The 25,158-nt window shown below is 44.6% G+C and overlaps 1 protein-coding gene across 1 annotated transcript in view; it reads left to right on the top strand.

Moving 5' to 3' along the window:
• The first annotated feature begins 10,736 nt into the window (after positions 1 to 10,736).
• LOC112217944 (thyrotropin receptor-like) overlaps positions 10,737 to 25,158 on the top strand; it is a 65,988-nt gene continuing 51,566 nt past the window's right edge. Inside the window, exons 1-2 of the mRNA XM_042300991.1 lie at positions 10,737 to 11,149; positions 18,999 to 19,070. Of these exons, the coding sequence (XP_042156925.1) occupies positions 10,956 to 11,149; positions 18,999 to 19,070 (266 nt within the window). The 5' untranslated portion in view covers positions 10,737 to 10,955. The remainder of the gene's footprint in view (positions 11,150 to 18,998; positions 19,071 to 25,158) is intronic.

Below are 25,158 nucleotides of genomic sequence, written 5' to 3'. Positions count from 1 at the left end.
AAGATTTCAGCCTCATTCTAGGGGAGATTTCAACATTGCCCTGAGGGAGATTTTAGCCTTTTTGTAAGGGACATTCCAACCTTATTCTAATCAAATCAAATCAAATGTATTTATATAGCCCTTCGTACATCAGCTGATATCTCAAAGTGCTGTACAGAAACCCAGCCTAAAACCCCAAACAGCAAGCAATGCAGGTGTAGAAGCACCGGTGACGGCATGGGGATTTCAGCCTTGGTCTGTGTGTGTGTGTGTGTGTGTGTGTGTGTGTGTGTGTGTGTGTGTGTGTGTGTGTGTGTGTGTGTGTGTGTGTGTGTGTGTGTGTGTCTGTGTGTGTGTGTGTGTGTGTGTGTGTGTGTGTCTGTGTGTGTCTGTGTGTGTGTGTATTCAGGGTGCCCAAGCCCCTATCTGAGCAGCCTTGCCCTGATAAGCCAGTCACACTGAAGGGAAGGGAGATAGAAGTAGTGTTTAAATATTCAGGCCTGGAGGGAGCCCCCTGTCCATCTCTAGCCTGTAGGAGCCTACTGGGTTAGCTAACCACATTAGGAGAGAGGGGAGGCTGTCCTAGATTCACCCTAGCTCAAAGCACTTTGAGGTCTGGGACTGCATGGGTAGAGGAGTAAATTGAAATGACAATAAAGGAAAAGGGAGCTGAACATTTTACTTGAGAAATTCCCACTTCCACCACATGGGACCAATGCCAGATAATTATTAAAAACGTTTTAGTTGGGTTACTGACCTTTACTTTTTCATAAAACATTTTTGAACCATCAAGTTCCACCAAGGTTAATTACATGGACTCTTAGATGTTAAAGACAAATAGTGTTGCATACAACCCCAATCCCAATGTACTTGAAAATGTATCAATTTACCAATTAGGCACATTTAGGCACATTTAGGTAAGACTTGATACAAAATAATGTCCAGTATTGCCATGCTTCACTGGATCGAGCTGAAACTTTGCACACACACTGCTTCCATCTAGTGGCCAACATCTATATTGCGCCTAAACTGAAATATATTATGGCCTTTCTCTTGCATTTCAAAGATGATGGAACAAAACATGTTTTGTTTGTATTATATTTTACCAGATCTAATGTGTTATATTCTTCCTACATTCATTTCACAATTCCACAATCTTCCAATGGTACAAAGAATATGCATATCCTTGCTTCAGGTCCAGAGCTACAGGCAGTTACATACAGGCAGTTACATACAGGCAGTTACATACAGGCAGTTACATACAGGCAGTTACATACAGGCAGTTACATACAGGCAGTTACATACAGGCAGTTACATACAGGCAGTTACAGAAAATTGAAAAAAAGAGTCCGATCCTTAGGCCTAATTTCTGCTCTGAAAATTGACCCCTGAGCATAAGCTCTCAGAAATATCCACAGCTATTATAATCTAAAAAGGAGAAATGGAGAGTACAGTATACATGAACTATGAGATGAACCCCTACCTCTATCACATTCCTCTCCTTGTTACAGAGCCGTAGTGTCTCCTGTATCTCTGTGTCCTTATTGGCCCTGCCATCCTGCATCCTGGCTCTGAGACTGGCCAGTTCTCTCTGGTGCACCTCCCACTCCTATGCAGCTCCCTATAGGTCAGCTGGGCCAGGCCGTAGTTGAAAATGGGGGGAAATGCAGAGGCAGGGAGAAAGGACTTTGGATCTTCTCCTCCAATGCGATTTCAGAAATTGTAGAAGAGATGGGCGCAATGAATCGAGGAAAGATGAATTGAGAATAATCAAGTACCTCCTCGTGCCGTGGCCTCAGCTGTCTCCTCCCGCCCCTGGTTCTACTCTCTGAGCCAGGCCTGCAGGACAGACTGCCGCTGGGCCTCCTCTTCCAGGGCCTCCTCCCTCACCTCCTGCTTCAGGCCCAGGTTGCATGCCCACGTCTCCGACAGCTCGACGTCTTTACGGTGCACCTCCTTCCTTGTATTAGGCCAGATGCCACAGCAACTCCGTTAGCTCCCTACACACCCCCTCAGCCTGTTGGGTGAGGTCCTTCAGCTGGGCCTGGGACAGCTCTATGTCCTTACACACCTGGGGGAGGGAGAGGGAGGAGAGGGAAGGGAAGGGAGAGAGAGGAGAAGGAGACAAGGGTAGGAGAAGATGGAGAGAGGGAGGACAGGAAGGGAGGAGAAAGAGGAGGAGGAAGAGGAGGGCAATGAAAGCAGGAGGTGAGGAGAAAAAGGAGGAGGAGGGCAGTGAAAGCAGGAGGTGAGGAGAAAGAGGAGGAGGAAGAGGAGGGCAGTGAGAGCAGGAGGCGAGGAGAAAGGAGGAGGAGGGCAGTGAAAGCAGGAGGCGAAGAGAAATGCAGAGAGGGAAGAGGAGGGCAGTGAGAGCAAGAGGCGAGGAGAAAGGAGGAGGAGGGCAGGGAAAGCAGGAGGCGAGGAGAAAGGAGGTGGAGGGCAGGGAAAGCAGGAGGTGAGGAGAAAGGAGGAGGAGGGCAGTGGAGGAGGGCGATGAGAAAGAGGCAGAGGAGGAGGAAGAGGAGGGCAGTGAGAGCAGGAGGCGAGGAGAAAGGAGGAGGAGGGCAGGGAAAGCAGGAGGCAATGAGAAAGGAGGAGCAGGGCAGGAAAAGCAGGAGGTGAGGAGAAAGGAGGAGGAGGGCAGGGAAAGCAGGAGGGGAGGAGAAAGGAGGAGGAGGGCAGCGAAAGCAGGAGGCGATGAGAAAGAGGCAGAGGAGGGCAGTGAGAGCAGGAGACGAGGAGAAAGGAGGAGGAGGAAAAGGAGGAGGAAGAGATAAAGACAGGAATGTGAAGAGGATAAACACCAGATTGAACATAGATAGTAACAAGCCAGGGCTCAGTTCAGTTCAGTATGAAGGATATAGTCCAGGTTTGTTTAAGGCAGATTGGTTCTCATTGCCTTTGCTGATACAACTCTAAGCTCATGCTGTTTAGCCTACGAGGGACTGACTCCACAAGGCTTTGTCCCAGCTCAGAGCTCTACACCTTATCCGTTAATTGAGCACTTAATTCTTTGCATCCTAATTTATTATTTTAGAGGAGAAATTGTTTGGGGTATTAATTCACATCACATAGTCAGAGAGCCAGGTGTGAGTCAGTCAGTCAGCTGCTGCTGATGGGAAGAGAGTTTGGAGGTGACAGACTCATTTAGCAGAAACAACAGGGAGGTGACTTTCACACTAATAATGACTGGATGACTGCCTACAGCTAATCACTTGTTAACCTTTTTATCAGTCACCGAGAGGAGTACATTTTTATCACTTTTCAACTCTGCAACAAGTCACCTCCACAGTAGATCTCACTGCCACTGTCTCCTCAGTTCCTCCATCTCCCTCTCCATCCTCTTACACTCTTCCCTCCACTGTCTGACTGCTTCCTGGTGTTCCTTCAGTTCCTCTCTCCTCCTGGTGCTGTCTTGGAGCTGGGCCTCTGTGTCCTCAGCCCTGATCAGGACATGGGCCCTCTCCTCAGCACACTGATCAGGACATGGGCCCTCTCCGCAGCACCCTGATCAGGACATGGGCCCTCTCCACAGCACCCTGATCAGGACATGGGCCCTCTCCGCAGCACCCTGATCAGGACATTGGCCCTCTCCTCAGCACCCTGATCAGGACATGGGCCCCCTCTCCGCAGCACCCTGATCAGGACATGGGCCCTCTCCGCAGCACCCTGATCAGGACATGGGCCCTCCCGCCTCCGAGCGACCCTGGGTCTCCTTCAACTGCTCCAACATCCTCAAATGCTGCTGCTCGCGACTCGCCAGGTCTGATGATAATGCCTGGGGGAGAGGAGGGAGTGAGGGGGAGAGGAGGGAGTAAGGGGAGAGGAGGGAATGAGGGGGAGAGGAGGGAGTGAGGGGGAGAGGAGGGAATGAGGGGGAGGGGGAAGGAGCGAGAGGAGGGGAGTGAGAGAACTTAGAAACTGATCTTCAGTGAAAGTACTATCAGAGCACAGATATTTCACTACAACTTATTTAAACAGTATACAGTGTATTCGTAAAGTATTCAGACCCCTAGACTTTTTCCACATTTTGTTAGGTTCCAGCCTTGTTCTAAAATTTGATTAAATTGTTTTTTTCCCTCATCAATCTACACAGAATAAAAGATGGTGTGACAGTAGCTAGTGGCAGATAGCCTAGTGGTTAGAGGGGGGCGGCAGATAGCCTAGTGGTTAGAGGGGAGCGGCAGATAGCCTAGTGGTTAGAGGCCAGGGTTAGGCAGATAGCCTAGTGGTTAGAGGGGATAGCCTAGTGGTTAGAGGGGGCGCAGATAGCCTAGTGGTTAGAGGGGGCGGGCAGATACCCTAGTGGTTAGAAGGGGGCGGCAGATACCCTAGTGGTTAGAGGGGGCAGATAGCCTAGTGGTTAGAGGGGGCGGCAGAGAGCCTAGTGGTTAGAGGGGGCGGCAGAGAGCCTAGTGGTTAGAGGGGGCGGCAGATAGCCTAGTGGTTAGAGAATTGGGCCAGTCATCAAAAGGTTGCTGGATCGGTTCCCCGAGCTGACAAGGTAAAAATCTGGCGTTCTGCCCGTGAACACAGCAGTAAACCCACTGTTCCCTGGTAGGCAGTAATTGTATATAAGAATGTGTTCTTAACTGACTTGCCTGGTTAAATAAAGGTTACATTCGATCTCCTCTGGATGCTAAGCCCCTAATAGGGTTTAGCATCCAATCCCACACTCTCCTGTTACTGGTCCTATTAGGGGTTTAGCATCCAATCCCACACACTCCTGTTACTGGTCCTATTAGGGGTTTAGCATCCAATCCCACACTCTCCTGTTACTGGTCCTATTAGGGGTTTAGCATCCAATCCCACACACTCCTGTTACTGGTCCTATTAGGGGTTTAGCATCCAATCCTACACACTCATGTTACTGGTCCAATTAGGGGCTTAGCATCCAATCCCACACACTCCTGTTACTGGTCCTATTAGGGGCTTAGCATCCAATCCCACACACTCCTGTTACTGGTCCTATTAGGGGTTTAGCATCCAATCCCACACACTCCTGTTACTGGTCCTATTAGGGGTTTAGCATCCAATCCCACACACTCCTGTTACTGGTCCTATTAGGGGTTTAGCATCCAATCCCACACACTCCTGTTACTGGTCCTATTAGGGGTTTAGCATCCAATCCCACACACTCCTGTTACTGGTCCTATTAGGGGTTTAGCATCCAATCCCACACACTCCTGTTACTGGTCCTATTAGGGGTTTAGCATCCAATCCCACACACTCCTGTTACTAGTCCTATTAGGGGTTTAGCATCCAATCCCACACACTCCTGTTACTGGTCCTATTAGGGGTTTAGCATCCAATCCCACACACTCCTGTTACTGGTCCTATTAGGGGTTTAGCATCCAATCCCACACACTCCTGTTACTGGTCCTATTAGGGGTTTAGCATCCAATCCCACACACTCCTGTTACTGGTCCTATTAGGGGTTTAGCATCCAATCCCACACACTCCTGTTACTGGTCCTATTAGGGGTTTAGCATCCAATCCCACACACTCCTGTTACTGGTCCTATTAGGGGTTTAGCATCCAATCCCACACACTCCTGTTACTGGTCCTATTAGGGGTTTAGCATCCAATCCCACACACTCCTGTTACTGGTCCTATTAGGGGTTTAGCATCCAATCCCACACACTCCTGTTACTGGTCCTATTAGGGGTTTAGCATCCAATCCCACACACTCCTGTTACTGGTCCTATTAGGGTTTAACATCCAATCCCACACACTCCTGTTACTGGTCCTATTAGGGGTTTAGCATCCAATCCCACACACTCCTGTTACTGGTCCTATTAGGGTTTAACATCCAATCCCACACACTCCTGTTACTGGTCCTATTAGGGGTTTAGCATCCAATCCCACACACTCCTGTTACTGGTCCTATTAGGGGTTTAGCATCCAATCCCACACACTCCTGTTACTGGTCCTATTAGGGGTTTAGCATCCAATCCCACACACTCCTGTTACTGGTCCTATTAGGGGTTTAACATCCAATCCCACACACTCCTGTTACTGGTCCTATTAGGGGTTTAGCATCCAATCCCACACACTCCTGTTACTAGTCCTATTAGGGGTTTAGCATCCAATCCCACACACTACTGTTACTGGTCCTATTAGGGGCTTAGCATCCAATCCCACACACTCCTGTTACTGGTCCTATTAGGGGTTTAGCATCCAAACCCACACACTACTGTTACTGGTCCTATTAGGGGTTTAGCATCCAATCCCACACACTCCTGTTACTGGTCCTATTAGGGGTTTAGCATCCAATCCCACACACTCCTGTTACTGGTCTGTCCTGTGAAGGCTTAGTGATGTATTGCCGGTCTGCAAGACACCATCCATCATTTCCACCCATTCATATCATCACTCTGAGTAGAGTAGACCCACTGGATTGTAGCATCAGAATCAAACTAACCAGGACCTCTCCCTTCAGTAGTAAAAGAGGTGATTTCCTTCTTCATTTCCTCTCCCTTTTTTTATTTAGCCTTAATTTGGGAACAAATTACATTATTTCCCAGAGCCCCGAGGGCAGCCTGGATTCTTAATAGAAGAAGAAGCTCCTTGCACAGTGGATAAAGATACAAATGACTTAAACACCTCTCGTGTCACTCCTTCTCTCTGTGGAGAGGAGAGAGGAGGGGATGGCTAGAGTTGAACCTCAGCTAAACGCTGCACCCCGGTGGTAGCATTCTGAACTGGTCCTAAAGAACCAAATAATTCAATCATGACAAGGATAAATGCACGTGGGATGAGTTGATGTGAGAACAGCTAACGGGGTTTGTGTTAATGATAAGATCAGTGGTGGAAAACGTACTTCATTGTAAACATGCCTTCATTGAAAATGACTCTAGTAACAGTGAAAGTCACCCAGTGAGGACTTGAGTAAAGGTCTAAAAGTATTTGGTTTTAAATACATTTAAGTATCAAAAGTAAATGGAATTGCTAAAATGTACTTAAGTATCAAAAGTAAAAGTATAAATAATTTCAAATTCCTTATATAAAGCAAACCAGACGGCACAATGTTCTTGTATTTTTTTGTTGACAGATCGCCAGGGGAACACTCCAACACTCAGACATAATTTACAAAACCAAGCATTTGTGTTTAATGAGTCTGCCAGATCAGAGGCAGTAGGGATGACCAGGGATGTTCTCTGTTTACTGAGTCCCCCAGACCAGAGGCAGTAGGGATGACCAGGGATGTTCTCTGTTTACTGAGTCCCCCAGACCAGAGGCAGTAGGGATGACCAGGGATGTTCTCTGTTTACTGAGTCCCCCAGATCAGAGGCAGTAGGGATGACCAGGGATGTTCTCTGTTTACTGAGTCCCCCAGATCAGAGGCAGTAGGGATGACCAGGGATGTTCTCTGTTTACTGAGTCCCCCAGATCAGAGGCAGTAGGGATGACCAGGGATGTTCTCTGTTTACTGAGTCCCCCAGACCAGAGGCAGTAGGGATGACCAGGGATGTTCTCTGTTTACTGAGTCCCCCAGATCAGAGGCAGTAGGGATGACCAGGGATGTTCTCTGTTTACTGAGTCCCCCAGATCAGAGGCAGTAGGGATGACCAGGGATGTTCTCTGTTTACTGAGTCCCCCAGATCAGAGGCAGTAGGGATGACCAGGGATGTTCTCTGTTTACTGAGTCCCCCAGATCAGAGGCAGTAGGGATGACCAGGGATGTTCTCTGTTTACTGAGTCCCCCAGATCAGAGGCAGAGGGATGACCAGGGATGTTCTCTGTTTACTGAGTCCCCCAAACCAGAGGCATAGGGATGACCAGGGATGTTCTCTGTTTACTGAGTCCCCCAGATCAGAGGCAGTAGGGATGACCAGGGATGTTCTCTGTTTAGTGAGTCCCCCAGACCAGAGGCAGTAGGGATGACCAGGGATGTTCTCTTGATAAGTGTGAATTGGACCATTTTCCTGTCAAAATGTAACGAGTACTTTTGGGAGTCAGGGAAAATGTATGGAGTAAAAAGTACATTATTGTCTTTAGGATGGTAGTGAAGTAAAAGTAGGCAAAAATATAAATAGTAAAGTAAAGTACAGATACCCCCCAAAAAACGCTTCAAGTGATGCTTTAAATGATTTTTTTACTTAAGTACCTTACACCACTGATAAGAGGGTGAGATGGGTGATTATTTCAGAATGGTGGAGGTGGAGTTGGTGGGACGGTGCGATGTGCGAGGAATGAGGGTTATGTCAGGGAAAGTTAGCAGAGGTTTACTGTGTGTGTGGGTATGTATTAGCTAGCGAGTAGGTGGAGGTGGTGTGAGGGTGATAACTACGATGAAGGTTACGTTAGAGAAGGGTAGAAGAGGTGGGGTGTGTGTGTGGGCATGTATTAACCAGAGAGCGAGGGATGGGACTGGAAGTAGTGTCACCTCCTGCAGTTTGTCAGACATGATCCCACACTGTTCTGGTCGTCTCGCTGACACGCTCTGTCGCTCCGAACTCATCTCCCTCTTAATCTCCTGCAGACACTTCTCCACATGAGGCGACACCTGGGGGGGGGGGAGTCACTGTAGGTTACAGCACTAAGCTGCCATCTTCAGAGTGCAGCAGCTAAGGTTAGAGTCATGTTTTTATGGCAACTTATGAACTGTAATGTGGAAGTCAAGTATTTAGAGTGATGTAAATAACCCACTGAGTCCTGTCTCTGAAGTCGACAGGTGCTTTGAGTGATTCTCCATGACTCAGACCGTAGAAAGAGAAAAATAGAAATTAGTGAATGAGTGAATACACACAACATATTTGCACATAGTCTACCTGTTCCTCCTGATGATCTCTGTCCATGTCATCTCCCAGTCTCAGCTGGTCACTGCGCAGATCACTGAATGACTGGTGCAGGACGTGGACCTGAGAAGGAGGTGAGGGGCACAGGTAGTACAATCACTACTTGAAACATCAACAAGGACTGAATAACGCTGTTATAAAACAGGCATAACTGTTTTAAACTGTCACTGTGAAAATGGACCCCAAAGCGCCCTCTACTGGTTAAAGTATCTAACTGCACTACAATGGTGAGTTGAACATTTTAAAGATAGCATCGCTTTGACAAGTCTTACATCCTGGTCTGGCAGGCTGGGGTCTCTGAAGCGGACTGTAGCCAATCTGGCCCTCCTCCTATCTCCTCCTCCAGCTGACTCAGAGCTCCCACAGACCTTCAGGAGAGACGTGGGGTCAAAGCGCTAGCCCTCTACACAAACCTACACAGATATGTAATAAACTAATGTAGCTGTTTTATAACTGTAGCCCACCACCATCTCTTGACCATCTGACAGAGGAGCAAGGTGTACGGGTACAGTTGCTTATAGTGTTGAACAACTGACTCAATGCTTTTTATAGTGGAGATCAAGTGTATAACTTCCCTGCCTGGGCTGATGAGACAGAGGATTGCTCAGTCAGATGGAACAGAGAAAATAGGCATTTTAACATCATAGATTTAGCCAGTGGTAACTTGTGGAATAGACACCTGCAGGAATGCACTTTTAACCAATCAACATTCAGGATTAGACCCACCTGTTGTATAAAGCTTCAAAGACATTACACATTGTATAGGACAGACATGATTGCTCTCACCTTATCCATAGCCAGCCTCCAGGTCGCTGGTGTGCAGGGAGGAGGCTGACACCCTATGGGCTCCAGAGGACCTACCTCTGGCTGCGAGGCAGAGAGACGGAGAGGGAAGACGAGCTTCAAATGGATCTAATTGACTCAACAACCAAAAACACAAATCTAAGTGTAGCTTTCTTAATGAACCAGAACATTTCTACTTATTTCTTCTTCTTTTTTCTCTCAAAGTTAGCTGGCTAACTCATTGATTGTGCTTTGTAGTATACCCCTCTGGGAAGAGAATACTAGCCTACCTGTAGTGCTTCCCAGTGGGTTCATTTTCTCTGAGATGCCTGCAGCATCAGGACCTGTGCTCACAGTTTGAGGGTTGCATCCCTTCCCCATGACCTTGATCTTGATTTTAGCTCGAAACAGAGGCATGCGCTGAAGAAGAATTGTGCAGTTATCTATTTTTTTATTTTCTACACTCAAACAATTCCTCTCTGGTAAATCAACTTGAACGGGCGCCAAGAACAGGAAAATACATTATCGCCGTATTAATGACGTTGGGAGTTGTAGTTTTTAAACTCACAGCAGTGATGGAATTATTTGTGAATAAAATGCTTGAGCACTACATTTTCCAAAACTTGCTTCGGGGACATGCATTTTGCGACACTGGGACTACTCTTTGGATTAGAGCGCAGGTGTAAAACTCATTCCACAGAGGGCAGAGTGTCTGCGGGTTTTTCGCTCTTCCCTTGCACTTTATTGATGAATTAACTAATTAGTAAGGACCTCCCCACACCTGGTTTTCTAGGGCTTAATTGAAAAGAAAAAACCAGAGGCCCTCCATGGAATGAGTTTGACACCCCTGGATTAAAGCCAGGCTGTCTAGGGGGTTACAGATAATAAAGAATATAAGAAATACAATTTTGACTTTGTTTATTTTATGTGGGGTATTAGGGCTGATATCTATAGCCTAAAACATGATTATAACTTGACAATATACTAGTTTAATTTAATAATAATACTGATTAGCAACACATTTTATTTAGCTTTATCATGTTAGGAAGTTGGATTTATAGGATACATTTCATAAAATAGCCTACATTCCGTAAACTAATGAAAGAAAATCCTAAATCTTTAATTCTCCTGCCTGACACAAGAGTGCCTCAGAAGTCCACCGTGAATCTCTACTCCTGAAGAAAGACCACCTCCACACCCCAAGCATCTTCTCTCACCACTCTCTCAAACGGTCAGTATAATTGCTCTAGGACGAGATCATGCGCTGAAGTTTATGACATAAACAAAGTAGCGGGCTTCAACTTCAATTTGCCACGGGCGTCCGGTGAGAAGGAAGCCGTCAGAATCTCAGCGTTAACAATAGGCATCATTGAGGAAACTTTAAAAAAAGAGATGACTGAAAACGACAGACACAGCTTGCAGGTGATAACATGTGCGCTGTTTACCCTCGTCACGTTACCGATCGAAACCTTGGTTGACTTCGACTCCTGCCCCACTGTTTGTGATTGCTCAGAACGGAAGACCTACACGATCTCCTGCTTTGACATTGATGTCATTCCCACATTTCCTGCAAGCACAGATACACTGTAAGTATAGGTTTACTTTATTGACCCTTTGTTGTATGGATTGACATCTGATTAATGTGTGTGTGCGTGCGATTATTTTTTCTTTCTATAGGCATTCATTCAGTCGATTGTGATGGCTCTTGTAGGCTATGGGTGATGCAAAGAAAACTCCTTGGAACATTTCTCTGTAATGAGTTGATCCTGTAACGAATCTTGTCTGAGTGAGCCAAGGGCCCCTTTTTTCTGCCTGTTTATCAGACAGTCTTGGTCCTTGGAGCTTTGAGTGTGTTTGTTTTGATGGAACATTATGAGAATGTATGCAGATGCTCTGCTAAATGACTAAGATGGAAAAATGTAAATATGCCTACATACATGATGAGAACAGGAAAGGCTATGAAAATGACAGTGCAAAACGTTTTGAAACAGGCATCCATTGAAAAATTCTGAAGTTATCTCTTTTATGTTCTATACTCAAACAATTCTACAAATGCGTATAGACAAAATTAAGACATCATTAATTAACAATGTTAGGAAGTGCACAATTCAGGTTCTCTGAATAAGCATTATAAAATGGTATTGTTTGTCATCAGTCAAACATCTCCTAAATGCTGTGACAGTGAACGTCTATCTGAGAGAGAGAGAGACACACAGACACAGAGAGAGAGACACACACAGACACAGAGAGAGAGAGACACACAGACACAGAGAGAGAGAGACACACAGAGAGAGAGAGACACACAGACACAGAGAGAGAGAGACACACAGACACAGAGAGAGAGAGAGAGACACAGACGCAGAGAGAGACACACAGACACAGAGAGAGACACACAGACACAGAGAGAGACACACAGACACAGAGAGAGAGAGACACACAGACACAGAGAGAGAGACACACAGACACAGAGAGAGAGAGACACACAGACACAGAGAGAGACACACAGACGCAGAGAGAGAGAGAGAGACACAGACGCAGAGAGAGACACAGACACAGAGAGAGAGAGACACAGACGCAGAGAGAGACACACAGACACAGAGAGAGAGAGACACACAGACACAGAGAGAGAAAGACACACAGACACAGAGAGAGACACACAGAGAGAGAGACACACAGACACAGAGAGAGAGAGACACACAGACACAGAGAGAGAGACACACAGACACAGAGAGAGAGAGACACACAGACACAGAGAGAGAGACACACACAGACACAGAGAGAGACACACACAGACACAGAGAGACACACAGACACAGAGAGAGAGAGACACACAGACACAGAGAGAGAGAGACACACAGACACAGAGAGAGAGAGACACACAGACACAGAGAGAGAGAGACACACAGACACAGAGAGAGAGAGACACACAGACACAGAGAGAGAGAGACACAGACGCAGAGAGAGACACACAGACACAGAGAGAGACACACAGACACAGAGAGAGAGAGACACACAGACACAGAGAGAGAGACACACACAGACACAGAGAGAGAGAGACACACAGACACAGAGAGAGAGAGACACACAGACACAGAGAGAGAGACACACAGACACAGAGAGAGAGACACACAGACACAGAGAGAGAGAGACACACAGACACAGAGAGAGAAAGACACACAGACACAGAGAGAGAGAGAGAGAGACACACAGACACAGAGAGAGAGAGACACACAGACACAGAGAGAGAGACACAGACGCAGAGAGAGACACACAGACACAGAGAGAGACACACAGACACAGAGAGAGAGACACACAGACACAGAGAGAGAGACACACACAGACACAGAGAGAGAGAGACACACAGACACAGAGAGAGAGAGACACACAGACACAGAGAGAGAGAGACACACAGACACAGAGAGAGAGAGACACACAGACACAGAGAGAGAGAGACACACAGACACAGAGAGAGAGAGACACACAGACACACAGAGAGAGACACACAGAGAGAGACAGACACACAGATCTCTGGCTCTGGGCCCTGTTTTTAAATGGCACCCTATTTCCTATAGTGTGTTACTGTTGACCATATGGATTTCTGCCAAAAGTAGTGGACTAGACTTATATAAGGAACAGGGTTCCATTTCGGTCCTGGTCCTGAACCTGGTGAGAACCACATGGCGAACAGTAAGAATGTCCAATTGTCATATTTGAGTAAAAGTAAATATACCTTAATAGAAAATGACTCAACTAAAAGTTCAAGTTACCCAGTAAAACACTATTTTAGTCAAAGTTTAAAAAAAATTCTAATTCTAATTCCGCAAACCAGAAAACACGATTTTCTTGTTATTTTTAAATTACGCATAGTCAGGGACACACTTCAACACAGACATAATTTACAAATGAAGCATGTGTGTTTAGATAAGAGGCAGTAGGGATGACCAATGATGTTATCTTAATAAGTGAGTGAATTGGATCATTTTCCTGTCCTGCTAAGCATTCAGAACTGAATGAGTACTTGTTCAAGGGCAGAACGACAGATTTTCACCTTGTCAGCTTGGGGATTCGATCTAGCAACATTTCAGGTAATGGCCCAATGCTCTAACCACTAGGCTACCTGCAGCCCCAAAATTATGGAGAGACTATTATCAGGTTCTGAGAGTGGTGGATGGTTCAAGACATCCACTATAGGACCCAGAGGGTTTTCTGGTTATAAAATAAAAAAGAGAAAATTATGTCACGTGATCAGGTTAAATTCATCATAAATTACTGCTGAATTCTGTACTCTCTGTTGGCCATTAGGGACTGGGCCATCTGTGTATGGGCACGGGTAGGCTTCAGAGAGGGCATGGTGGGTCTACAGCCCTCCTCCAGCTGTAGAGGTTTAACACGTGTGATAATGCACATTCTCCTTCTGTTTGTTCAACCTACTGGGAACATTCCATTACCCTTCCTACCATTGGACATCCCCCCTCCCTCATCCACCGTCTCTTCTCCCAGGACACCCATCACATGGAATTAGCCCCCAATCAGTGCCCCAATTCATCTGCCCAGACGCATCCGCGATGCCACCGCATTCTTCATCCTCACATAGTTTGCCCGGCGCCCACCAGGAAACAAAAGAAAAGGAAAAATATCTCCCCAAATGATCTCAAGTCCAAAACAACCCAGCTCGAAATAGCCATCTGGCATCCTGTATTTTAGGATGTTCTGATAGTTGAGGTGTGAAGGTGTTGTACTGTACTGATTGGGGAACACCAGTGGAGCTGAACCCAGCTGACCTGACCTGAGCCTAGGGGCAAGGTCCCTGTCTCTTTGTATTAACACAGTGGCTAGATATCTCTCTCTCTCTGTCTCTTTGTCTATTTCTGTGTGTGTGTGTGTTTCATAAGCAGACTACCATAGTCCCTGTGCCCAAGAAGTCCAAGGTAACCTAAATGACACTCACATCTATATCTTTGAAGGGCCGGTCATGCCTCACATCAACACCATTATTCCAGAAACCCTAGACCCACTCCAATTTGCATACCGCCCCAGCAGATCCACAGATGATGCAGTCTCTATTGCACACCACACTGCTCTTTCCCACCTGGAGAAGAGGAACACCTATGTGAGAATGCTGTTCATTGAATACTACTCAGCATTCAACACCATAGTGCCCACGAAACTCATCACTAAGCTAAGGACCCTGGGACTTAACACACTCTGCTGCTGGACTTTCTGATGGGCCGCCCCCAGGTGGTGAGAGTAGGCAACAACACATCCGACAAGTTGACTCTCAACACGGTGCCCCTCAGGGTTGCTTGTTTAGTCCCCTACTGTACTCCCTGTTCACCCACGACTGCGTGGGCAAAGGAGCTGATCTTAGAATACAGGAAACGGAAGGCTGAGCGCACCCCCATCTACTGTACATCGACAGGGCTGTAGTACACCCCCATCTACTGTACATCGACAGGGCTGTAGTACACCCCCATCTACTGTACATCGACAGGGCTGTAGCACACCCCCATCTACTGTACATCGACAGGGCTGTAGTACACCCCCATCTACTGTACATCTACTGACAGGGCTGTAGCACACCCCCATCTACTGTACATCTACTGACAGGGCTGTAGCACACCCCATCTACTGTACATCGACAGGGCTGTAGCACACCCCCATCTACTGTACATCGACAGGGCTGTAGTACACCCCCATCTATCTACTGTACATCGACAGGGCTGTAGTACACCCCATCATCTATCTGTACATCGACAGGGCTGTAGTACACCCCCATCTGTACATCGACGACAGGGCTGTAGCACACCCCCATCTACTGTATCGACAGGGCTGTAGTACACCCCCATCTACATCTACAGGGCTGTAGAACACCCCCATCTACATCTACAGGGCTGTAGAACACCCCCATCTACTGTACCCATCTACATCTACAGGGCTGTAGTACATCTACTGTACATCGACAGGGCTGTAGAACACCCCCATCTACATCTACAGGGCTGTAGAACACCCCCCCCATCTACATCTACAGGGCTGTAGAACACCCCCATCTACATCTACTGGGCTCTAGAACACCCCCCCATCTACATCTACAGGGCTGTAGAACATCTACCCAGGGCTGTAGTACATCTACATCTACAGGGCTGTAGAACACCCCCATCTACATCTACAGGGCTGTAGAACACCCCCATCTACATCTACAGGGCTGTAGTACAACCCCATCTACTGTACATCGACAGGGCTGTAGTGGAACGGGTCGAGAGCTTCAACTTCCTCTGTGTCCACATCACATAAGGATCTATCATGGTCCACACACACCAGCACAGTTGTGAAGAAGGCATATGTGTTATATGTGTTATTTCATAGTTTTGATGTCTTCATTATTATTCTATGTAGAACATAGTAAAAATGAAGAAAAACCCTTTAATGAGTCGGTATTCTTAAACTTCTGACCGGTAGTGCACCTGTATTACCTCGTACCTCTGAACATGGAGTCGGTACTAGTAACCTGTGTATATAGCCAAGTTATCATTACTCATTTTGCATTTTTATTATGTGTTTTAATTTTCTATTATTTCTCTATTGTCTTTCTCTCTGTATTGCTGGGAAAGGCCTGTAAGTCAGCATATCACTATTAGTCTACACCTGTTGTTTACCAAGCATTTGACAAATAACATTTCATTTGAATTTGTTCTCTCTCTCTCTCTGTAGTGCTGCTGGTCACATACACATGGTTGACATATCAGCTCATTGTATAAGGATTTCTTGTTGTGCGTACCGTATCTATGTGAGTGCATGTGTATGTGTGTGTGTGTGTATGTGTGTGTCCGTGCGTGCGTGTGTGTGTGTGCGGTAATGGCCCAACAGCGTGATGGTGTATGGTGACAAGGGTCTGCTCTGTGTCCCTCTGTTGGAATTCATCAAAGAGCTGCCACGTACTTCGCTACCACTGACGAATCACCTGACTAACTGCTCTGTATTAGCAGTGGTGTAAAGTACTTAAGTAAAAATACTTTAAAGTACTACTTAAGTAGTTTTTGGGGGGTAACTGTACTTTACTATTTATATTTTTGGCTACTTTTACTTCACTACAATCCAAAAGAAAATAATGTACTTTTTACTCCATACATTTTCCCTGACACCCAGAAGTACTCATTACATTACGAATGCTTAGCAGGACAGGAAAATTCACGCACTTATCAAGACAACATGCCTGGTCATCCCTACTGCCTCTGATCTGGCAGACTCGCTAAACACAAAAACTTCCTTTGTAAATTATGTTTGAGTGTTGACATGTGTCCCTGGCGATGCCTGAATTCAAAAACAGGAAAATGGTGCACCCTGGTTTACTTAACTTCTTATGGTATAGGGGACGCTTAATATAAGACATTTGAAATGATTTATACTTTTAATTTAACTTTCGATACTCAAGTATATTTAAAACCAAATACTTTTAGTTCCATCAATGCGGAGAAATGCAGGTGTTCCGAGCAGACAGAAGGAAGCAGTTCCATGGAGGATGCTGCTCCATTACTGGGTCAGAAGTCTAAAGTGGATCTCTCCCTTTTCATTGGCTGAAACTTATAATAGGTCCAACAGCTATCTCAACTACCTCCACTATGATGAACTATTGCCCCCTCCAACAACAACAAAAAACACATATGGATTGATATTCATAACAACATCACCAGTGGTGATTTCCAGTAATGAACCATTATAACTCAAGTGTTTATATGTTCCCGCTAGTCCCCAGGCCGTAGATGTACCTTAGCAGGGCCAGACCTTGTTTGGTTTGGCTCAGGGCTGAGAGGTTAGGTCCAGGTCCACTCCTACACACTCAGAACCAGCGTTTTGTTTTCCCTTCATATTCCTATGACAGGGTTTACACCATACACCTCATCAGGACAGCACTGCACTGCATGGAGAGAACCTAGTAACCAGAAATATATACACCTATCAATGTTGGGTCAGAGCTGACCTGGCCGACGCTGTAAATTGAGGATTTTGTTCGATTCGATAGCTAATGTGTAATACCAAATTACCAACAATTGTGAAAGCAATGGATAGGCTGTTGAGTGCCTCATAACCTCACTTGCCCTCTCTTTGTCTCCAGTCCATCTCTAAAGCTCTTGTTTTTCTAGCTTTTTTTTAGAAGGGGGGTGCTAACTCAATATAATAACTTAATCCAAACTGTGGACAACTGATAATGTACCTACATTCAAACTGTTTATTGACCGTGTCCAGCTCGCCAAAATGAAAGTTAGATTATTTGCTACTTTTAATTCTTACTTTGTTAGGTATATTTCTTAACTGCATTGTTGGTTAAGGGCTTGCAAGTAAGTATTTCACTGAAAGGTGTATTCGGCACGTGACAAATAACATTTTTGAAAATATTGAACATTGAAAATCCCCCAAACTATTGATAGAGGACTATTATCAGCACATTTTCTTGTTGAAGATTGAATGTGGCCTCCGGGGCAAAATTAGTTTGACACCCCTGTCATAGTGGAATCCATGTCTTCAGTGATCGTGGGTCTGCTTTACAACTCCTAGAGGAATCCATGTCTTCAGTGATCGTGGGTCTGCTTTACAACTCCTAGAGGAATCCATGTCTTCAGTGATCGTGGGTCTGCTTTACAACTCCTAGAGGAATCCATGTCTTCAGTGATCGTGGGTCTGCTTTACAACTCCTAGAGGAATCCATGTCTTCAGTGATCGTGGGTCTTGTCACGCCCTGACCTTAGAGATCCGTATTATTCTCTATGTTAGGTCAGGGTGTGACTTGGGTGGGAAAGTCTATGGTTTCTATTTCTTTGTTTTTGGCCGTGTGTGGTTCCTAATCAGAGGCAGCTGTCTATCATTGTCTCTGATTGGGGATCAGATGTAAGTTGTTATTTTCCTTTTGGGTTTTGTGGGATCTTGTTTTGTGTTTAGTATCTGAGCCTGACCGAACTGTGCGCTTTCGTTTTTTGTCTTTGTTATTTTGTTTGGTGTCGTCAGTAAAAATACGATGTACGCCTACCACGCTGTGCCTTGGTCTCCTTCTACAAACCAGAGCCGTTACAGGTCTGCTTTTCAACTCTAATATTTGCAGCATGCACAGTTTACCTTACACACTGTAAGGTGGATGAGTGTCTCTAGGGCAGGCATGTAACCCCTGCACACTGACTGAACTAAACCAGCACAAGGAGACCTCAAGATCTCAACATTACATCCAGGGATTAGTACAGTATGCATAACTGGCCAAAATGGGTATATATCTTATCAGTTGTGACATATGATAGAGACTCTGGAGGAGGAAGGTACAATGCTTTTCTTATGAATGGACTTCAAACAACTACATGTTGATCTGTACACTGTACATGAATCAGTAAACTGTACATAAATCTGTAAACTTTATGTTGATCTGTGAAGGTAATCCTCTATCTTCTCTTCCAGGTGGCTTCTGGAGACGCGTCTGAAATCAGTGCCAGGAGATGTCTTCTCCAACCTAGTAAACATATCAAGGATGTGAGTGAATCACAATCAGCACGATCACATTCACCAGCTTCTCGTTAAAGTCCTAAAGCTTTGTATTTAAATTCCTGTGAATCACACAATCATCAGGATGATACACTTGTTTCTCACTGTTATTCCCTACCTTTGCGCTCTTTCTTCTCTTTTCTTTCTCTCCCCCCTCTCTCTTCTCTCTTCTCTTCTCTTTCTCTCTTCTCTCCTCTTCTCTTTCTCTCCCCCCTCTCTCTTCTCTCTTCTCTCTCTCTCCCCCTCTCTCTCCTCTCTTCCCCTTCTCTCTCTCTTTTCTCTTCTTTCTCTATCGCTCTCTCCTGTCTATCTCTCTCTTCCCCCCTCTCTCTCTCTTCTCTCTTCCCCCCTCTCTCTCGTCTCTTTCCTTTTTCATCATCAGTATGATCACATGTTTCTTGTTAAAGCCACAAAGCTCTATAAAGCTATATTTAAATTCCAGCGACTTACTAAACCACCTGTTGCATGTCTCTTATTCTCCAAAGAGTGGGAAAAACATCAGATCCAAGCCTCTCTCTCTCGCTCTCTCTCTCTCTCTCTCCATCTGATCTGTTTTCTGTTTGGTATCACTGCTGTCTGCTAATCACAGTTAATGCCATCCTAGAATAGGAATGTCGGCATTCCCACCGCAAGGGCATAGGCATCCGCAAGGTAATCCAGTAGAACTGTTCTATGGATTGGTGCTTTTTTAGGATTTTAGTTTTTGGTCAAAAAAAAGACTGTAAAATCAACAGAGATTCAGCTGAAAATAATTCTGGACATCTGTTCCCAAGTATGAAAAAAATAGACAGTGTCTGAATTGAATCAAATATGTATTTGAAAATAACAATAATTTCAATCTCTTTTTTTGGGCTTGTGGTCAATTTGCAGTGTACACATTTTTATCATTACAGTATGTCCTGGTCGCGTCTGAATCTAGTTGCCTCCCCTGGTTTAGTTGATGTGGTCAAATATACACTAGGTACATAAAGGTGGAAAGGGGTATCACCAAGCTAAAACGCTTAAACGCAAGATGAAAATGAGAAACCAAGTTATTTTTTTGTCACTTATTAAACATTCTGCCAAGCCTTGATCTCAGCCTGTGAGGCCAATGTCCAAGTCAGCTACGAGGAAAGACAAAGAAAGCAAAGAAGATTATTATTTTCTTCTGCCTCAGCCAGTACGTAGGAGCCAGGTGCTTCTATATTGGCAAATAGGATACTGTAATTGAGACACTTTTTAACCTGTAATCAGTTTTTGAGATCAAGCCCCTTAATTAGGGAGCAGTGAAATATCATTGATTATCTAGTATAGTATAGTCCACTGAACTTAAATACTAAGCCTGCTTTCTCACAGTGAACAGACTCATTCCATGTATCATATAGATTCAGTCTAAGTCTCTATTTTATATGCCATTAAATCACGCTAACTACACACTAGTTACTCAGTAATAACAAATGAAAGTAGTGATACTGATGACTAAGGTAAAAGTGTTGCATACTGTACATACTTGTTAATTGATTGTATTTAGAGGCTATGGGAGAGGTGGGTAGTTGAGTAGATTGGTTATGTGTGGCCATTAGAATGGAGTCAACAGACAGTAGATTGGACATTAGAATGGAGTCAACAGACAGTAGATTGGTCATGTGTGGCCATTAGAATGGAGTCAACAGACAGTAGATTGGTCATGTGTGGCCATTAGAATGGAGTCAACAGACAGTAGATTGGTCATGTGTGGACATTAGAATGGAGTCAACAGACAGTAGATTGGTCATGTGTGAACATTAGAATGGAGTCAACAGACAGTAGATTGGACATTAGAATGGAGTCAACAGACAGTAGATTGGTCATGTGTGGCCATTAGAATGGAGTCAACAGACAGTAGATTGGTCATGAGTGGCCATTAGAATGGAGTCAACAGACAGTAGATTGGTCATGTGTGGCCATTAGAATGGAGTCAACAGACAGTAGATTGGTCATTAGAATGGAGTCAACAGACAGTAGATTGGCCATTAGAATGGAGTCAACAGACAGTAGATTGGACATTAGAATGGAGTCAACAGACAGTAGATTGGTCATGTGTGGCCATTAGAATGGAGTCAACAGACAGTAGATTGGTCATGTGTGGCCATTAGAATGGAGTCAACAGACAGTAGATTGGACATTAGAATGGAGTCAACAGACAGTAGATTGGACATTAGAATGGAGTCAACAGACAGTAGATTGGACATTAGAATGGAGTCAACAGACAGTAGATTGGACATTAGAATGGAGTCAACAGACAGTAGATTGGTTATGTGTGGCCATTAGAATGGAGTCAACAGACAGTAGATTGGACATTAGAATGGAGTCAACAGACAGTAGATTGGTTATGTGTGGCCATTAGAATGGAGTCAACAGACAGTAGATTGGTCATGTGTGGCCATTAGAATGGAGTCAACAGACAGTAGATTGGTCATTAGAATGGTCAGTCAGACATTAGAATGGAGTCAGACAGTAGATTGGTCATTGGGCCATTAGAATGGAGTCAACAGACAGTAGATTGGACATTAGAATGGAGTCAACAGACAGTAGATTGGTCAGACAGTGTGGCCATTAGAATGGAGTCAACAGACAGTAGATTGGTTATGTGTGGCCATTAGAATGGAGTCAACAGACAGTAGATTGGACATTAGAATGGAGTCAACAGACAGTAGATTGGACATTAGAATGGAGTCAACAGACAGTAGATTGGACATTAGAATGGAGTCAACAGACAGTAGATTGGTTATGTGTGGCCATTAGAATGGAGTCAACAGACAGTAGATTGGTTATGTGTGGCCATTAGAATGGAGTCAACAGACAGTAGATTGGACATTAGAATGGAGTCAACAGACAGTAGATTGCCATTAGAATGGAGTCAACAGACAGTAGATTGGTTATGTGTGGCCATTAGAATGGAGTCAACAGACAGTAGATTGGACATTAGAATGGAGTCAACAGACAGTAGATTGGACATTAGAATGGAGTCAACAGACAGTAGATTGGACATTAGAATGGAGTCAACAGACAGTAGATTGGACATTAGAATGGAGTCAACAGACAGTAGATTGGTCATGTGTGGAGTCCAGACATTAGAATGGAGTCAACAGACAGTAGATTGGTCATGTGTGGCCATTAGAATGGAGTCAACAGACAGTAGATTGGTCATGTGTGGCCATTAGAATGGAGTCAACAGACAGTAGATTGGTCATTAGAATGGAGTCAACAGACAGTAGATTGGTCATTAGAATGGAGTCAACAGACAGTAGATTGGACATTAGAATGGAGTCAACAGACAGTAGATTGGTCATGTGTGGCCATTAGAATGGAGTCAACAGACAGTAGATTGGTTATGTGTGGCCATTAGAATGGAGTCAACAGACAGTAGATGTGTGACATTAGAATGGAGTCAACAGACAGTAGATTGGACATTAGAATGGAGTCAACAGACAGTAGATTGGACATTAGAATGGAGTCAACAGACAGTAGATTGGTTATTAGAATGGAGTCAACAGACATTAGAATGGAATGGAGTCAACAGACAGTAGATTGGACATTAGGGAATGGAGTCAACAGACAGTAGATTGGTCATGTGTGGCCATTAGAATGGAGTCAACAGACAGTAGATTGGTCATTAGAATGGAGTCAACAGACAGTAGATTGGAGTCATTAGAATGGAGTCAACAGACAGTAGTGTGGCCATTAGAATGGAGTCAACAGACAGTAGATTGGTCATTAGAATGGAGTCAACAGACAGTAGATTGGTTATGTGTGGCCAACAGAATGGAGTCAACAGACAGTAGATTGGACATTAGAATGGAGTCAACAGACAGTAGATTGGACATTAGAATGGAGTCAACAGACAGTAGATTGGTGTGGCATTAGAATGGAGTCAACAGACAGTAGATTGGTGGCATTAGAATGGAGTCAACAGACAGTAGATTGGTTATGTGTGGCCATTAGAATGGAGTCAACAGACAGTAGATTGGTCACATTAGAATGGAGTCAACAGACAGTAGATTGGTTATGTGTGGCCATTAGAATGGAGTCAACAGACAGTAGATTGGTTATGATTAGAATGGAGTCAACATTGGACATTAGAATGGAGTCAACAGACAGTAGATTGGTCACAGTAGATTGGTCATGTTAGAAGAATGGAGTCAACAGACAGTAGATTGGTCATTAGAATGGAGTCAACAGACAGTAGATTGGACATTAGAATGGAGTCAACAGACAGTAGATTGGACATTAGAATGGAGTCAACAGACAGTAGATTGGACATTAGAATGGAGTCAACAGACAGTAGATTGGACATTAGAATGGAGTCAACAGACATTAGAATGGTCATGTGACAGTAGGCATTAGAATGGAGTCAACAGACAGTAGATTGGTCATGTGTGGCATTAGAATGGAGTCAACAGACAGTAGATTGGTCATGTGTGGCCATTAGAATGGAGTCAACAGACAGTAGATTGGACATTAGAATGGAGTCAACAGACAGTAGATTGGTCATGTGTGGCCATTAGAATGGAGTCAACAGACAGTAGATTGGTCATGTGTGGCCATTAGAATGGAGTCAACAGACAGTAGATTGGTCATGTGTGGCCATTAGAATGGAGTCAACAGACAGTAGATTGGTCATGTGTGGCCATTAGAATGGAGTCAACAGACAGTAGATTGGTCATGTGTGGCCATTAGAATGGAGTCAACAGACAGTAGATTGGTCATGACAGTTGGCCATTAGAATGGAGTCAACAGACAGTAGATTGGTCATTAGAATGGAGTCAACAGACAGTAGATTGGTTATGTGTGGCCATTAGAATGGAGTCAACAGACAGTAGATTGGACATTAGAATGGAGTCAACAGACAGTAGATTGGACATTAGAATGGAGTCAACAGACAGTAGATTGGACATTAGAATGGAGTCAACAGACAGTAGATTGGTTATGTGTGGCATTAGAATGGAGTCAACAGACAGTAGATTGGTCACATTAGAATGGAGTCAACAGACAGTAGATTGGTCATGTGTGGCATTAGAATGGAGTCAACAGACAGTAGATTGGTCATGTGTGGCCATTAGAATGGAGTCAACAGACAGTAGATTGGAGTCATGTGGTTATGTGTGGCCATTAGAATGGAGTCAACAGACAGTAGATTGGTCAATTAGAATGGAGTCAACAGACAGTAGATTGGTCATTAGAATGGAGTCAACAGACAGTAGATTGGTTATGTGTGGCATTAGAATGGAGTCAACAGACAGTAGATTGGTCATTAGAATGGAGTCAACAGACAGTAGATTGGTTAGAATGGAGTCAACAGACAGTAGATTGCATTAGAATGGAGTCAACAGACAGTAGATTGGTTATGTGGCCATTAGAATGGAGTCAACAGACAGTTTAGAATGGAGTCAACAGACAGTAGATTGGTGGCATTAGAATGGAGTCAACAGACAGTAGATTGGTCACATTAGAATGGAGTCAACAGACAGTAGATTGGTTATTAGAATGGAGTCAACAGACAGTAGATTGGTTATGTGTGACCATTAGAATGGAGTCAACAGACAGTAGATTGGTCATGTGTGGCCATTAGAATGGAGTCAACAGACAGTAGATTGGACATTAGAATGAAGTCAACAGACAGTAGATTGGTCATTAGAATGGAGTCAACAGACAGTAGTTTGGACATTAGAATGGAGTCAACAGACAGTAGATTGGACATTAGAATGGAGTCAACAGACAGTAGATTGGTCATGTGTGGCCATTAGAATGGAGTCAACAGACAGTAGATTGGACATTAGAATGGAGTCAACAGACAGTAGATTGTTTATGTGTGGCCATTAGAATGGAGTCAACAGACAGTAGATTGGACATTAGAATGGAGTCAACAGACAGTAGATTGGACATTAGAATGGAGTCAACAGACAGTAGATTGGTTATGTGTGGACATTAGAATGGAGTCAACAGACAGTAGATTGGACATTAGAATGGAGTCAACAGACAGTAGATTGGACATTAGAATGGAGTCAACAGACAGTAGATTGGTTATGTGTGGCCATTAGAATGGAGTCAACAGACA

This window comes from Oncorhynchus tshawytscha, linkage group LG18 (genome assembly GCF_018296145.1).
Source record: "Oncorhynchus tshawytscha isolate Ot180627B linkage group LG18, Otsh_v2.0, whole genome shotgun sequence".
In the NCBI taxonomy this organism is placed as follows: Eukaryota; Metazoa; Chordata; class Actinopteri; order Salmoniformes; family Salmonidae; genus Oncorhynchus; species Oncorhynchus tshawytscha.
This window is presented reverse-complemented; position numbering and strand designations above follow the sequence as displayed.